At 45.5% G+C, this 15,741-nt stretch overlaps 1 protein-coding gene across 1 annotated transcript in view; it reads right to left on the minus strand.

Moving 5' to 3' along the window:
* Positions 1 to 1,279: 1,279 nt before the first annotated feature.
* The window catches only part of LOC122928743, a 41,157-nt gene continuing 26,695 nt past the window's right edge, over positions 1,280 to 15,741 (minus strand). Inside the window, exon 5 of the mRNA XM_044281950.1 lies at positions 1,280 to 2,557. Coding sequence (XP_044137885.1) covers positions 2,532 to 2,557 — 26 coding nt within the window. The 3' untranslated portion in view covers positions 1,280 to 2,531. The remainder of the gene's footprint in view (positions 2,558 to 15,741) is intronic.

Raw genomic sequence — 15,741 nt, forward strand, 5'->3', positions numbered from 1 at the left:
CCTTACTAATATACTGATATTATCCATATTGCTTCCTTTGCTGGCTGGATTCATTTTCCCATCACTGCTTGTTTCAATAGTTACCGACCACCCTGCAATCCAGCAGTAGTGGTCATGCTTGCACACTTAGGCAAAAGCGTCAGCCTCTCTGGTGGCCAAGACCATGGGAGAACACATAGGCTAGTGCTTTATTCTATAGTGTGCAAGCACGACCACCACTGATGGATTGCAGTGTGGTCGTAACCATGGTAATGAGCAGTGTATAATGTGATAGAAAAATTATTCCAGCCAGCAAAGGAAGCAAAATGGATAATAACAATATATTAGTAAGTGGTTTGTATTAACTTTCTCTACATCATAAATCCGACTTAGTGAGACAACCCCTTTAAGACCACGTTCCCTTGATCATGGGGGTCCCAGCAGTCAGACCCCACCAATCAGACACTTATCACCTGTCGTGTTATAGCTGTTTCACTTTTTCACATTCTCTATCCTTAAAGGTTTTCTTTGGGCGTAAAATAAAATTTTTAAATAAAAATTAAAAATCTGGCCCAAAATATGTGTCAAACTAAAATAGAAATGCTTGCCTGTTAAAAGGCCTGTGTCCACTTTTCTAGTTATCCTCTATCCACAGGATCGGGGATAACTAAGTGATCTGTGGGGGTCTGAACGCTGGAGCCCCCACTGATCCCCCTTCTTGATTGAGTGGCAGGTCGAGCATATGCCCTGCCTCTCCATCCATTCTCTTTGGAGATGGCAGAGTACAGCGCTGGCTAATTCTAGTGGTCCCAAAGAGAATGAATGGAGCAGCAGGGAGTATGTATAGCCTGTCACACCATAAAAAGGGGGAGCAGAACCTTTTCCTGGGATCAGTGGGGGTTGCAGAATCGGACCTCACTATCCATATAGTTATGCCCTTTGGTGTGGTGAGAATAACTTGAAAACCTGCACAACCCCTTTAAATCCTCCACCACTCCACAACCAGTATCTCTTTACATGGCAGCAGTGATGCCTGTAAATATGAAATATCGTCACTGCCGCCATGTAGACCATATGTGTCAATACTGGAGAATATGACGCACTGTGCAGAAATTTTCTGGCATAAGTCCAACCCCCTTTGTAGGTCACAACCTTTACCAAAGCCCAAGCAAAGGTGCTAAAGGAGCAACATGAGCAAAGGGCACAACCGGAGGGTCATAACTGAAGCAGAGACATTAGGGTCACCTGAGGCAGGGTAATAGTGGGGATACTGGGGCAGGGGTAACTGGAGAAGAGGCAATATTAGTGGTGCATTTAGAGTGGGGGCATCTGGAGCTGAGGCACTTATGGGGGTGCACCTAAAGCAGAGGCATTAGGGTCGCCTGAGGCAAGGTAATAGTGGGGATCCTGGAGCAGCTGCAGGGGTATTAGGGGGCAACTGAAGAAGATTCAATATTAAGGGTGCTTTTAGGGTGGGGGCATTGGGAGGCATCTGGAGCTGGGGAACTTATGGGGGTGCACCTAAAGCAGAGGCATTGAGGGGACCTAGAGCAGAGTCCCCCAAATGCCACTCTGAACTCTGCAGAGAGCAGCACACATTCATAGATCTGTGTCTGCTATAAACAAATCCCCTATTTTCCCCTTACAGTCTCCTACAAGTAACTACTGTCACACACCTGAGAAATCAGCCCAGCACCGCAGAGGAGTCCTTCTCTCCAACAGCCAGTTTTCTGACAGCAGGGAGGGCAGGAGGATGGCCAGACATGTTCTCTCCTCCTTCACAGCCAGCAGCCCCAGAAGTCTAGAAGATACTGCAGGGCTTCCTGTACAATGTAAACCAGTAGGAGGCTGCATCACCGTGCAATACTGCCACCTAGTGGTTACAATATTTATCTCTCCTGAGAAAGGAGAAATAATTACTCCTCCATCTTATCTCGGGCGCAGGAGACTGGGGGCCCACCGAGGAATCCGTCTCCCGGCTGGGCCAGTCCGAGCCTGCCCAGAACAGGCTGTGAAGTCAGAAGCTCTGAGTCGCTTATGTTCAAGTAATTGCTCCATGCAGGGGCGTAGCTAAAGGCACATGGGCCCCGGTGCAAGAGTTCAGCTTGGAGATCCCTTCCCTCAGTGCTTAGTGGCCAGGGGCAGAGGAGCATAGCCTTCCTGCTACCTGAAGCAAAAACTGAAATGGCAAGAAGTGTAACGTAAAGATTCTGGGCCCCAGTGCAAAATCTATAACAGAGCCCTCCCAGCATGCACTTTCTATAATACCAGTGTCTTCTTGTGTGGCACAAGGATCTTTGGGCCCGCTCAGACTCCTGGGCTCGGTAGCGAATGCTACCTCTGCACCCTTCTAATGCCTCTCCTGCCTCAAATAAGCCTGGAGTTATGGCGGGTAAGACAAGCTATAATTCTTGTCCAGTGCTATCATTTGGCTCAGAGCATCTTTGAGCCGCTGAAATCTGTTTGCCTTCACTGTTGTGATGTGTTTTGGGGAACCTCTAATTGGGGATCTGGACACCCTGGTAAGGGAAACACTTTTCTATGGGGACGTTTCATGCTGAGGTCTTCTTTGCATAACCTGCAAGACAAAAACGATAACAAAAATTATTTTCATAAGAACTATTATTTGTCATTTGCAATATAATATTCTTTTCTAATTTGCAGTTTCAATATTTTACATAATTTTATACATGATCACAAGACTTTTTCCGGTAATAATTCCTAAAATAAAATAAAATATTTTATATGAATAAAAAAATATAAAAAAATAAATCACATCAAAACAAAATAATATTGTTCATTATCAGAAAAAGCTGTCACCACTAGGGGGAGCCCACTACATACTGATTTTTTATTGAGATCAAGGGCAGTTATATAAAACCCTCTTGCACAGAGCTCTCACAAGTAGTTGCTGCAGGCAGCTAGAGCTTTAGCATTTAACCCCATAAGGACCTGCGCCGAACATGTAGCAAACTGACGTGACTCAAACACCAGCGCTGTACATGTACGGCGCAAGGTCCGCCGGACTCTGGGGATCGATCGAGGGAGAATCAGGGCACCATGGCTGCTCTTACAGTCAGACAGTCATGCCAGGTAAGGGCACCATGGTGCTGCACCGCCCCCCTGCAGCTCTAAACGCTGTGAGTGGCCGGTCAATAAAGACCGGCACATCGCAACACCGGAAGCTGTATACAGCTGCAGGGAGGGTCGGGTGGCGGTCAAGGGGAGGTGACCGGTGCTGAACTGGTCAGCACCGGTCTCCTTGAGGTGAGGCAGGAAACACCGGTGTTTGGGGTCCCCTGCCAGAGCTGCAATTGGCTGGAACAACACTCCAGCCATTGGCAGCAATACAGCTGCACAGGAAAGGGCTGAACTTTCCTGCATGCAGCCATTCTAGCTGGTGACTGCACGTGCCTTTTTGTGCTGCTGTTGGCTTGATGGCACTTGTGGTGCACCACCACTGCGATTTTAACCCTTTCCTGAAACTAAAACATCTGGTATTGCTGCACTGATAATTTTTTTACATTTGCAGCAATACCAGATTCCTAAACCACCCTCCATCCCTGTCTCTTCTCGCCCCCCTCACTCCCCCTGTCCTTTTTTTACGGACGCAATTTATTCGTCTTTTTTTTTTACAATTTTCCAGCTGTGCACCACTTTTTCTGCGTGCGAGATGTGACCGCCAAGTGTTGTTCAGTGCATACCTGCCTGATCAGCACCTGAGGATTAATATTAGCGCGCTTTTTTTCACATCTGGAAATTTTTCTATTTTTTTGGTTCAAAAAGAAGAAATTGTAGTTAGGGCTTTATATAAATATACAGTGGATATAAAAAGTCTACACATCCCTGTTAAAATGTCAGGTTTCTGTGATGTAAAAAAATTATAACAAAAGAGCCAGTGGAGATAATATATCCAAAAATTGTATCAACTTTATTATATATTAAAATATGTAGAAAAAAGGCAAGATGGAAAAAAGTATACAGAGAAGCGAAGGGCATTCACTCTACTGGACTGCCATGTATCCCCACAAGGCTAGTAAGCACTTACCGGGTACCAGGTCAAATGCTGTGTCTCACAAACACCCAAATTATGTACCACAAAGATGATACAGAGTATACAGCACCCCAATACGGGGTTAAACAACGTGATACAATTATATCAGGGAATGTTCCCAGGATGATTGTGAGGTCCACAGCCTACGTCCTTGGTAAACATAGACAGCATGTATATAACAAGCGTGGTAAAAGTATATCCACAGCCTAGTCTATAGCACAACACAATGATAGTATATATACGGCCTAGTCAATAATATAGGCCTAATATGGATGTTGTATGTGACAGTGTCTTAATAGACACACCTGACCCGGGACGTACCTGAAGATATGATCAAGTCCAGAAGAGCTATGATAGCCCTAAGCGCAAGAAAGAGGTCTTGCTTAGGTGTTGCAGCCTCTGGGGCCTTTCAAAAAAGGTGTGTATATGTAATGACAGATCATGTGACACTTGGATTGCACACAGGTGGACACTATTTCACTAATTATGTGACTTCTGAAGGTAATTGGTTGCACCAGAGCTTTTTATGGGCTTCCTAACTAAGGGGATGAATACATGCGCACATGCCAATTTTCTGTTTTCTATTTCTAAACAATAGTTTTATTTATATATTTTTCTCATTTCACTTCACCAACTTAGACTATTGTGTTCTGATCCATCGCATAAAATTCAGATTAACAAAACATTGAACTTAAGGCTGTAATGTAACAAAACATGAAAAAAAATACTTTTGCAAGGCACTGTGTATATAGATATATATATATATATATATATATATATATATATATATATATATATAATGAAAAACAGGGCAGCACAGCCTCAAGATAATGGTGGGTGCACGGCCCGCTGGAACTAGTCAATCCCTCAACAATAAATAAGAAAAAGGTAGCACTCCAAAAATAAAATAAAAAAATACTTTATTCACTTCAGTGGCAATGGCGACGTTTCGGCTCTGTATCCAAGCCTTTCTCTGTATCCGAGAAAGGCTCGGATACAGAGGCAAAACGTCGCCATTGCCACTGAGGTAAATAAAGTATTTTTTTATTTTATTTTTGGAGTGCTGCCTTTTTCCTATTTATATATATGTGTGTGTGTGTGTATATATATATATATATATATATATATATATATATATATATATATATACAGTACAGACCAAAAGTTTGGACACACCTTCTCATTCAAAGAGTTTTCTTTCTTTTCTTGACTATGAAAATTGTAGATTCACACTGAAGGCATCAAAACTACGAATTAACACATGTGGAATTATATACATAACAAAAAAGTGTGAAACAACTGAAAATATGTCATATTCTATGTTCTTCAAAGTAGCCACCTTTTGCTTTGATTACTGCTTTGCACATTCTTGGCATTCTCTTGATGAGCTTCAAGAGGTAGTCACCTGAAATGGTGTGCCCTGTCAGGTTTAATAAGTGGGATTTCTTGCCTTATAAATGGGGTTGGGATCATCAGTTGCGTTGTGGAGAAGTCAGGTGGATACACAGCTGATAGTCCTACTGAATAGACTGTTAGAATTTGTATTATGGCAAGAAAAAAACAGCTAAGTAAAGAAAAACGAGTGGCCATCATTACTTTAAGAAATGAAGGTCAGTCAGTCCGAAAAATTGGGAAAACTTTGAAAGTGTTCCCAAGTGCAGTCACAAAAACCATCAAGTGCTACAAAGAAACTGGCTCACATGCGGACCGCCCCAGGAAAAGAGAAGACCAAGAGTCACCTCTGCTGCGGAGAATACGTTCATCCGAGTCACCAGCCTCAGAAATCGCAGGCTAACAGCAGCTCAGATTAGAGACCAGGTCAATGCCACACAGAGTTCTAGCAGCAGACACATCTCTAGAACAACTGTTAAGAGGAGACTGTGTGAATCAGGCCTTCATGGTAGAATATCTGCTAGGAAACCACTGCTAAAGACAGGCAACAAGCAGAGGAGACTTGTTTGGGCTAAAGAACACAAGGAATGGACATTAGACCAGTGGAAATCTGTGCTTTGGTCTGATGAGTCCAAATTTTAGATCTTTGGTTCCAACCACTGTGTCTTTGTGCGACGCAGAAAAGGTGAACGGATGGACTCTACATGCCTGGTTCCCACCGTGAAGCATGGAGGAGGAGGTGTGATGGTGTGGGGGTGCTTTGCTGGTGACACTGTTGGGGATTTATTCAAAATTGATGGCATACTGAACCAGCATGGCTACCACAGCATCTTGCAGCGGCATGCTCTTCCATCCGGTTTGCGTTTAGTTGGACCATCATTTATTTTTCAACAGGACAATGACCCCAAACACACCTCCAGGCTGTGTAAGGGCTATTTGACCATAAAGGAGAGTGATGGGGTGCTGCGCCAGATGACCTGGCCTCCACAGTCACCGGAACTGAACCCAATCGAGATGGTTTGGGGTGAGCTGGACCGCAGAGTGAAGGCAAAAGGGCCAACAAGTGCTAAGCATCTCTGGGAACTCCTTCACCATTTCAGGTGACTACCTCTTAAAGTTCATCAAGAGAATGCCAAGAGCAAATGCCAAAGCAAAAGGTGGCTATACTTTGAAGAACCTAGAATATGACATATTTTCAGTTGTTTCACACTTTTTTATGTATATAATTCCACATGTGTTAATTTATAGTTTTGATGCCTTCAGTGTGAATCTACAATTTTCATAGTCATGAAAATAAAGAAAACTCTTTGAATGAGAAGGTGTGTCCAAACTTTTGGTCTGTACTGTATATATATATATATCTAAATTGCAGTTAGTGTTAATTTAGAATTTTGCACGCACGCACTGCGTTTGTGCATTTTGTAACCACTGAGCACCGATCAGTAGTGTCCATTACTGTTTGCGTCTGCTCAGTTTGCACTGCAACTTTTTTTTAAGTGCTGAAAGGACTTTTTTTTGTACAGCAAAGATATTTTTTCTTTTTACAAATTTTCTTTCTCCTTTTTTTTCTTCTAAATTTAGTTTTAAATTACAGGCCCCTTCATGTGTGAAAACACAACATACACACCCCTCACACAAAATTAAGGTTTCTACATTTCACACGTCACACCCCAATAAAATAAAAATGGCCCCGTCCATCCCAACGAGTATACTCAGCTGAAGAGGCATACGCCATGCTTGCCTCTAATACTGAGTCTGCCAGTGAGGAAGAAGGGGATGCCACTTTCCTCTACTCCTCTATTCCCTCTTCATCATCATCCACTGATGAAGGACCCTCTAGAAGGTGTCCCAGGGTAGCAGCAGAGGCAGCCCCCCAGAGTGAACCCTTATGGACCCCACCCCCTGACAATTATCAGCCTCAAATTGCGGATTTTTAGGGCAGGTCCAGAATACAGATAGATAGTGTGGGCTTCACTGAACTAGATTTTTTCTAAATCTTCTCTGAAGACTTTGTAAATGTAATGGCGGCCCGACCATTCATTGCTCTGAACCCTACATGTCCATACGCTAGACCCCTACGTTGGACCCCAGTAAGTGCAGCAGAGATGATGATGTTTTGGGGACTCGTGCTGCATATGGAAGTTGTAAAAAACAAACAAACGTTAATCAATATTGGAGTTCAGACATTTTCTACCAGACTCCAATTTACAGTAGCATCATGACCAAGAAGCGATTTGAGTCAATTAGGAAATTCCTACACTACAACGACAATTTACCATGAGCACCCCAAAACAACCCATTATTTTACTGTCTGTTCAAAGTTAGGCCTGTCATTGACCACTTTAACACCAAGTTTGCTGAGGTGTACAACCCTGATAAAAAATGTCTGTGTAGATGTGTCCCTATTGCTCTTCAAAGGGAGGGTTAGATTCCGCCAGTACCTGCCTAGCAAACGGGCAAGGTATGGCATAGAAATATACAAACTTTGTGAGAGTACCTCCGGGTACACCCACAAGTTCCACATTTACGAAGGGAAAGATTCACTGATAGAACCCCAAGAATGCCCCCCCCCCATCCTAGGAGTTAGTGGGAAGATCATGTGGGACTTTGTTGAGGAAGGGTGGCAGGTATGCATAAATATATATGCATGCCTACTGGGGCATGCATATATATTAGTTGTGCATAAATGTTCCCCTCAGAGGGCGATGTGCGCAGATGTGCCCAGCACCTGTGCCTATCCGCCTCTGATATTCCCCAGGGGCTCATTCCTGCCCCTGTGGGAATTCATGTATTCCACATATGCCCCTGAATATATATGATATGCCCCCTGAATATATATGATTTGCCCCCTGAATATATATGATATGCCCCCTGAATATGCCCCCCTGAATATATATGATATATATGCCCCCTTATCATATAAATCCCCCCCCCCCTCCTCCTGTTACATGGACCCAGATGCATCAATGTGAATGTGCACCAAGCATTCACATTGATGTAATCTGGGTGAAGGCACCAGAATGACCGGACAAGGTCCGGTCATTCTGGTGAACACAAAGGATTCAAATTCTAAAGAATTTGAATCCTTTTGTTCTAATTATCTGCAGCCCTGCTGGAGATAATAATGCATAATAGAGAGAGAGGAGATACCTCCCCTCCCTCTATTATGTGCATTCCGGCAGTGCAATTACCATTGCGCTGTCCGGAATTCAGAAAGATCCTTTGATCTCCCGCCTGTCAGCAAGCGCGCACGGCCCTGCGGTGCACGTGCAGGGACGCGCGGGCTGGCGCGGTGACGTCATCTCACCGCTCCGGCCCACGTGTCCTTCACCACTGTGTGGGCGGTACGGCAGTGCGGGCGGCCGGACATATAAGTCCGGCAGGCCCTGCACTTGGCAGAAGAGAGCCAGCCGCCCACCCTAAAGAATCATCCCCAGGATGACGAGCATCCCTTGGACAACGAGTGGAAGGACTGAGTATCCCCCCCCCCACTATCCCACCAACGAATTCTATACCTCCTATGCATTAACCCCCACTATCCCACCAATGACCTCCTCTCCATTAACCCCCACTATACCTCCATTAACCCCCACTATCCCACCAACGAACCCCCACTCCTCTCCATTGACCCCCACTATACCTCCATTAACCCCCACTATCCCACCAACGAACCCCCATTATAACCCTATACCTCCTCTATTAACCCTATCCCACCAACGTAAACCACTCATTAACCCCTTCCCTGCCAGGCATACCCCAGCTTCTCTGTTGGTATTATCCCTTTCCCAATATAACCCCTATTACACCCCCCTTTTAGGGATAGTATATTGTTAGGAGGGGTGGGCGGTCATAAGTAAGTGTGTGTGTATGTGTGTCATGTATAGCTAGTTTTGTGGGTGGAATTTGGGGATTGAATAGTATAGCTAGTATTGTATTTGTAGTGCTGTGTATTTACTGTATATTGTGTGCGTCAGGTGTTAAAAAAATACCGCAATATTTGTACCCTTTGTGTAGCGTGTACTTGTTAGCGGTAGTGAGTTAGTTAGGCGCACGCAGATAGTAAGTGTTAGTGACCGTGTGTTGTGTTAAGCAATAGAAAGCGTATATTAAGGTTATAAATAGGCGTGACTATCTATAGACGGCCCACGCCTATTTATGAATATTAATTACTGATATTCGCATAAATATTGGTGATTAATATTCCCCCTTAACAGACTTACTGCACCCACTGCTGGATAAGGGTTACCACCTCTATGTGGATAACTATAATACCAGCATACCCCTATTCATGTCCCTAACTGCCAGAGGTACTGTGGCTTACGGCACAGTACACAGAAATCAAAGAGGCCTCCCTAGATCCTTGGTAAGGCAACCACTGAGAATGGGTGAAAAGGGTTCTACTCCATGAGAACATGCTGGTGTTAAGGATAAGAGGGACGTCCTTGTACTGACCACCATTCATACTAATGCCAGCTCCACTGCCCCTGTACATGGTACCACTACCACTGTCCCCAAACCAGTTTGTATCCTGGACTACAACAGGCACATGGGAGGGGGGGATCTTTCAGATCAACTTATGAAGCCCTACAGTGCCACACGAAAACGAAAGTGTGGTGCAAAAAGCTGGCTGTACACATTGTACAGATGCGTATGTGCTATTTCAATCTGCAGGCCACACAGGAACTTTCCTTCAGTGCCAAGAGGTAGTTATCAAGGCCTTAATTTTTCAAACCCAGGCCGCAGAGGGTCCCAGTACTTTTGGAAGTCATGGTTCCCCATGTCGTACCAGGGAAACATTTTCCAGGTCAAGGCCCCCTAGGGTGCAGGGTGTGTTCCAAAAGGGGGATAAGGAAAGACACTGTTTACTACTGCGAAACCTGCCCTGAAAAAACCAGGTGTCGATCTGATATTGATGACCTATCCTGAGGTCATCAATATAATTTATCGGATAACCCGTTTAAGTGGAAGAAATTTTTAAGAACTTGTATTAAAAAGATCATTCTCCAAAAGGTGTCTGTCACATGGACTGTGTATCACAGACAGCACATACTCATGTGAAATCCACCAAAGGCATTTATAGCGTATACTGTACATATCTTTGATGTCTCCCCCCATGGGATCTCCACCTGTTCTGTTTCGTAAAGCAAGGCAACTGTTGGTGGCTTCTCAAGGAGGAGAATGAATGGAGAGGTGACCACGCATGTGAGCATCAGCTATACAATTTTGCTAGGAAGATATTCTGTCTATATGTCCACCGTCAAAATGTATGTTAGTAGGGGGCGTGGCCTGGCTGCTGAGCGAGATGGCCGCATGTTAGAGGAGCTCCTGCACCGCAGCGACTATTCCGCAGCCAGCCCATAACCATCAGCTTCTGTGTGGCCGTTCTTCCTCCCACCGCCATCACTGCCGTCCCCTACAGCCATGGGAAAACCGAAGAAGTCCCTCCCGAAGCTACAGTACGGGTCAGTGGACTCTTTCTTCACAAGGGGGAGAGGGAAAGATGGCGCCGACCGCATGACGGAATCCCCGCCGGCATCCCCACTCAGCGCTCCGTCGCCCTCACCTGCAGTCCGCTCCCCGTCTCCACCGGACCATCTGGAGCTGACTCACCTCCTTCATGGCCCCCAGCCATCGCTCCCTCCGACTCCTGCAGACGTCGCAGATCCGGCACATGTTGGACAAGATGGCGCCCGATCCCCCTCAGTCAGCGCGGGCCTCTGCGAGTGGCCACAACTTAGAGGTTCCCAGCAGCTGAACCTGGACCTCGCCGAACCACATGCTGGGCAGGTCAGTGACTTTGTTAGCAAGTCTCCTGTTGCTGAGCAGCCAGAAGACCCGTTCCAGAGTTTCCCTGCTTCTAATAATTTAGTCACTGAGGATTCTCTAAAGAATATGCTGCTGGCCTTAAAATCCTCTCTTAGCACTGATATGGGGAAGCTCATTAACCCCGTGCTCGCCAGAGTACAGACAGCTGAAAGAAAAATTACCCATATTGAAACAAAAATGGGCGAGTTTGCAGCGTCCCAAAACGAGCTTATTGACGCTCATAATGAAATGGCGGATCAGATTGAAGCCATTAATTTAAAGATTGCTGACATGGAAGATCGCTCCAGGCGCAATAACATTAAATTTAGAGGCATCCCTGAAGAGGTGACCCCAGAGGACTTGCAACCATACTTGAAAGGCCTCATGAAATTGCTCCTGCCTCAGATTCCGGGTCCAGACATGATTATAGATCGAGCTCACAGGATTCCAAAGCCCTCTCATCTAGGGTCCCATATCCCGCGTGACACCCTGGCTCGCATCCACTTTTTTCATACCAAGGAAGCCATGATGTCAGTGGCGCGAAGAAAGCATCCACTCCCAGCGCCGTATGAAACGGTGAAGCTTTTTACGGACTTGTCCCGATTTACGCTCCGCCGTCGCAGAGAATTAATACCTATAACTATGGCTCTTCAGGACAGTGATGTCCCCTACAAGTGGGGATACCCCCTGAAAATTCTTATTCGCAGGAACGGGCAAGTCCATGCGATCAAAAATCTGGATGAGGGGAAACATCTCCTCCAGCTCTGGGGTATCCCTTTATCTGCTAAGTCCACTGGAGATAATCCCCCTGTCTCATTATAACCTTATTCATTCTTCATAGGGACTGTGACGGCCCCTCCATTTGATATATAGCACTCCTGACAGGAATGGACACTTTGAATGTATGGAACCCACCGGATGACGGAACCAACACGGCATTTGGACTCTAATAAAGGGCTATTTTCTATTGCTCACACAGAACCGGTGCAATCTCCTACCTCCTTCTACTTGTTCTCTACCTCGCCAGCCCTGGCAGTGGACTTTCGCCCCTAGTTTGTCTAGGTGACTGGTTAGTCGCCTCCCATCCTATCCCGTCCTAACCCTCTTTCCTTCCTCCCTTTGTCGTCTAACCCTTCCTTCTCTGTCTAGGAAAGCTGTTTTTACATCTGTCATTTTAAGGAATATTTGTCTGATTTTATAGTTCCATTTTGTATTGCACTGAGCTGAAGTTGTATCTCCGTTGCTTTCCTAATATATAGGTGTCCTGCACTGTGTAGAGATGGGTCTCAAGATTATGAGCTTCAATGTCAAAGGCCTCAACTGTCCTCAAAAGCGTACCTATCTCTGGTCTGAAGCATTGGCTTCTCATGCCGATGTGCTGTGCATTCAGGAATCCCACCTACTCCAAGCAGACGCCTTTCGAATACATCATCGCCTCTTTTCAAACGTCTTTCACTCACACTTCTCCAGGAAAAAATGAGGTACTTTTATTGCAGTTAAAAACACAGTAGCTTTCACCCTAATTGCCTCCAAGACAGCCCCTTCTGGCCGATATGTGATCTTAGTGTGCTCCATCAATAATATAGTGTACACTCTCGTCAATATATATGCCCCTAATTCACATCAGTTGGCGTTCCTACATAAAGTCTTGCGCCAAGTTCACTCACTTAAGCAAGGTAAACTGATTATCTGTGGAGACTTTAATTCGGTCCTGCAACCTACCGTGGATTCTTCCTCCCCCTCCCGTAGAACAGATGTGGGTATAGCCCCCTTTTTGCAGTCAGAGGGATTGTATGATGTGTGGAGGGCCCAACATAGCCTGGAGAGAGACTATACCTTTTTCTCGGTCCCGCATCTCTCCTATTCCAGGATAGACCTTTTTATGGTAGACCATACCTCCCTACTTCATACTACTTCCTCAGAGATAGGCTTGATAAAGTGGTCTGACCATGCCCCCATCACTATCACTCTTGAAGAACAGTACCAATCCCACAGGGCCCCAGTGTGGAGAAACAACACTTTTCTTTTTAATAACCCTAAATACATTGAGGAATTGTCTGCCCATCTCTCAGAGTTCTTTCAGTTCAACGTTGGCTCTGTCTCGAGTGACTTTGTTTTATGGCAGGCCCATAAAGCCTTCATGAGAGGCTCCCTAATTAAATTGAATATTAACTTAAAGAAACACAGGGAGAGGGAGATAGCGTTGATCTTGAAAGAAATAGAGGATCTGGAAACTACCAACAAGTTATCCCCCACTCTACACGGCTCTAATTCCCTCCGAGTAGCGCGGAATAAATTGAGTGCTCTATTGATGCAAAACTATCATAAATCTCTTCTTAGACTGAAAGCAAAGTTCTACGCTCAGGGAAATAAGGCCGGCCGTCTCTTGGCCCAGCAGCTTAAAAAGCAACAAGCCAAATCCAAAATCCCATACTTACTTCACCCGGTTACAAAGGCGAAATTGATGGACCCAAGAGACATAGCCGATCAATTCAAACAATACTATCAAACCCTGTACAATTTAAAAGACCATACCCCTCTGCCGCAAGATTACCCGACACTGGTGGCGGACTTCCTTTCCAAAGCGTCCTTGCCCACTCTAAACGAAGCGCAACTTCTATCTCTCAACTCCCCTGTTTCCTCCCAAGAATTGACCAAAATAGTCATGTCATTACCCCAGGGTAAATCCCCGGGCCCCGACGGGTTGTCGAACGAATATTATCGTCATTTTTTACCCGCCCTTCTCCCTCACCTACTAAGTCTGTTTAATAGGGTAATGGCGGGTGACCCATTCCCGGCGGACATGTTGGAAGCTTTAGTGGTCACAATTCCTAAACCAGGCAAATCCCCTGATGTGCCCCAGAATTTCAGACCGATCTCCCTGTTAAATTCTGATATAAAACTTTTTGCCAAGCTCATTGCAAGCAGGCTCTCTCCCCTGATCCCTTCCTTGATCCATCCGGACCAGGCCGGCTTCGTGGCGGGAAGACAGGCTTCCGACAATACCAGACGCATTGTAGATTTGGTTAACTTTGCGGAGGTGCATTCTCTTCCAATGCTTGCAGTGACCTTGGACGCCGAAAAAGCGTTTGATCGCTTACATTGGGATTACGCTTTTTCCACTCTCCGAGGGATGGGGTTCTCAGGTCCGATTATTCATGCCATCTCCAGTCTGTACTCGCACCCCTCGGCGAGAGTGTGGGTTAATGGAATCCTGTCGGATCCGTTCATAATCACTAACGGGTCGAGACAGGGCTGTCCGTTGTCGCCGCTTCTATTTATTTTGGCATTGGAGCCACTGGCACAACACATCAGAAACCTGCCCACTATCTCTGGGATTGTAGTTGGCAATAGAGCCCACACAATTACCCTATACGCTGATGACATCATTCTCACGTTGACAAACCCCTCACAATCCCTCTCGGCCACATTCGATGTGATCTCTCACTATAGCTCCCTCTCGTATTACAAGATTAATAGCTCGAAATCTCAGGCCCTTCCTATCAACATTTCACCTGCAGATTTAGCCACTCTGAAAGCTTCCCACGACCTGGACTGGCAGTGTTCAGAGATTCCCTATTTAGGAATCAAGGTCACCTCGCCCTGTTCTTTATTATACACACAGAACTATGTCCCCCTTCTCAATACCTTGTCTACGGACTTCGCAAGCTTCTCTATGCAGACAATCTCTTGGGTGGGTAGGATTGCATCGTTCCAGATGATGACCTTGCCTAAGCTGATTTATATCTTTCGGGCCCTTCCAATCCCGATCCCAGCTGCATTTTTTCAGAAAGCCCAGGCATTATTGGGCAAGTACATATGGGGAGGTTCTAAGCCTAGGATAGCTCGCGAACTCTTGACCAGAAGGAGACGCGCTGGTGGAGCGGGTCTCCCAAACATTAGAGATTATTTTATAGCAATCGGCCTTTCCTTTGCTAGGGAATGGTGGGCGTCGAGTAATGAAAAAGCGTGGCAACAGATTGAGAGCCATGCGTTGAAACACGTTCCGGTTAGAGATTACTTAATCCACCTGTTGTGGGGTCCTGCTTCCCTCGCACCCACTCTGCTCACAATATCGCATGTGGGAGCCCTGTGGACCACCATACATAAGGCATCGAAAGATGATTCATCCCAGCTCTTCAAAATAGCCTCCACACGGGCTATTGAGTTGTCCATACCCGACATTAACTTAGCGCCTTGGCGAGATAAAGGGGTCGTCACTATTTCCCAACTGATAGCTGACCACTCAATTCTCCCGTTTCCTACCATTCAAAGTGCTTTTGCATTACCTCACTCTGAATTTTTCACATATTTAAGAATACGTCACTTCCTTTCAAAGACCCTTCAATCCCCTCCACAGATCAACTCATCCGTGATGCGATTATTCCAGTTTCCCTCCTTGTTCAGAAAACACTCCACAAGATCACTTTATGACATACTGGGGGATAAAGCTTCTTTTGTTAAATCCCCTCCTGTCCTCAGATGGGAAAGGGATCTAAATAGGACCTTTT

This window comes from Bufo gargarizans, chromosome 1 (genome assembly GCF_014858855.1).
Source record: "Bufo gargarizans isolate SCDJY-AF-19 chromosome 1, ASM1485885v1, whole genome shotgun sequence".
NCBI lineage: Eukaryota > Metazoa > Chordata > Amphibia > Anura > Bufonidae > Bufo > Bufo gargarizans.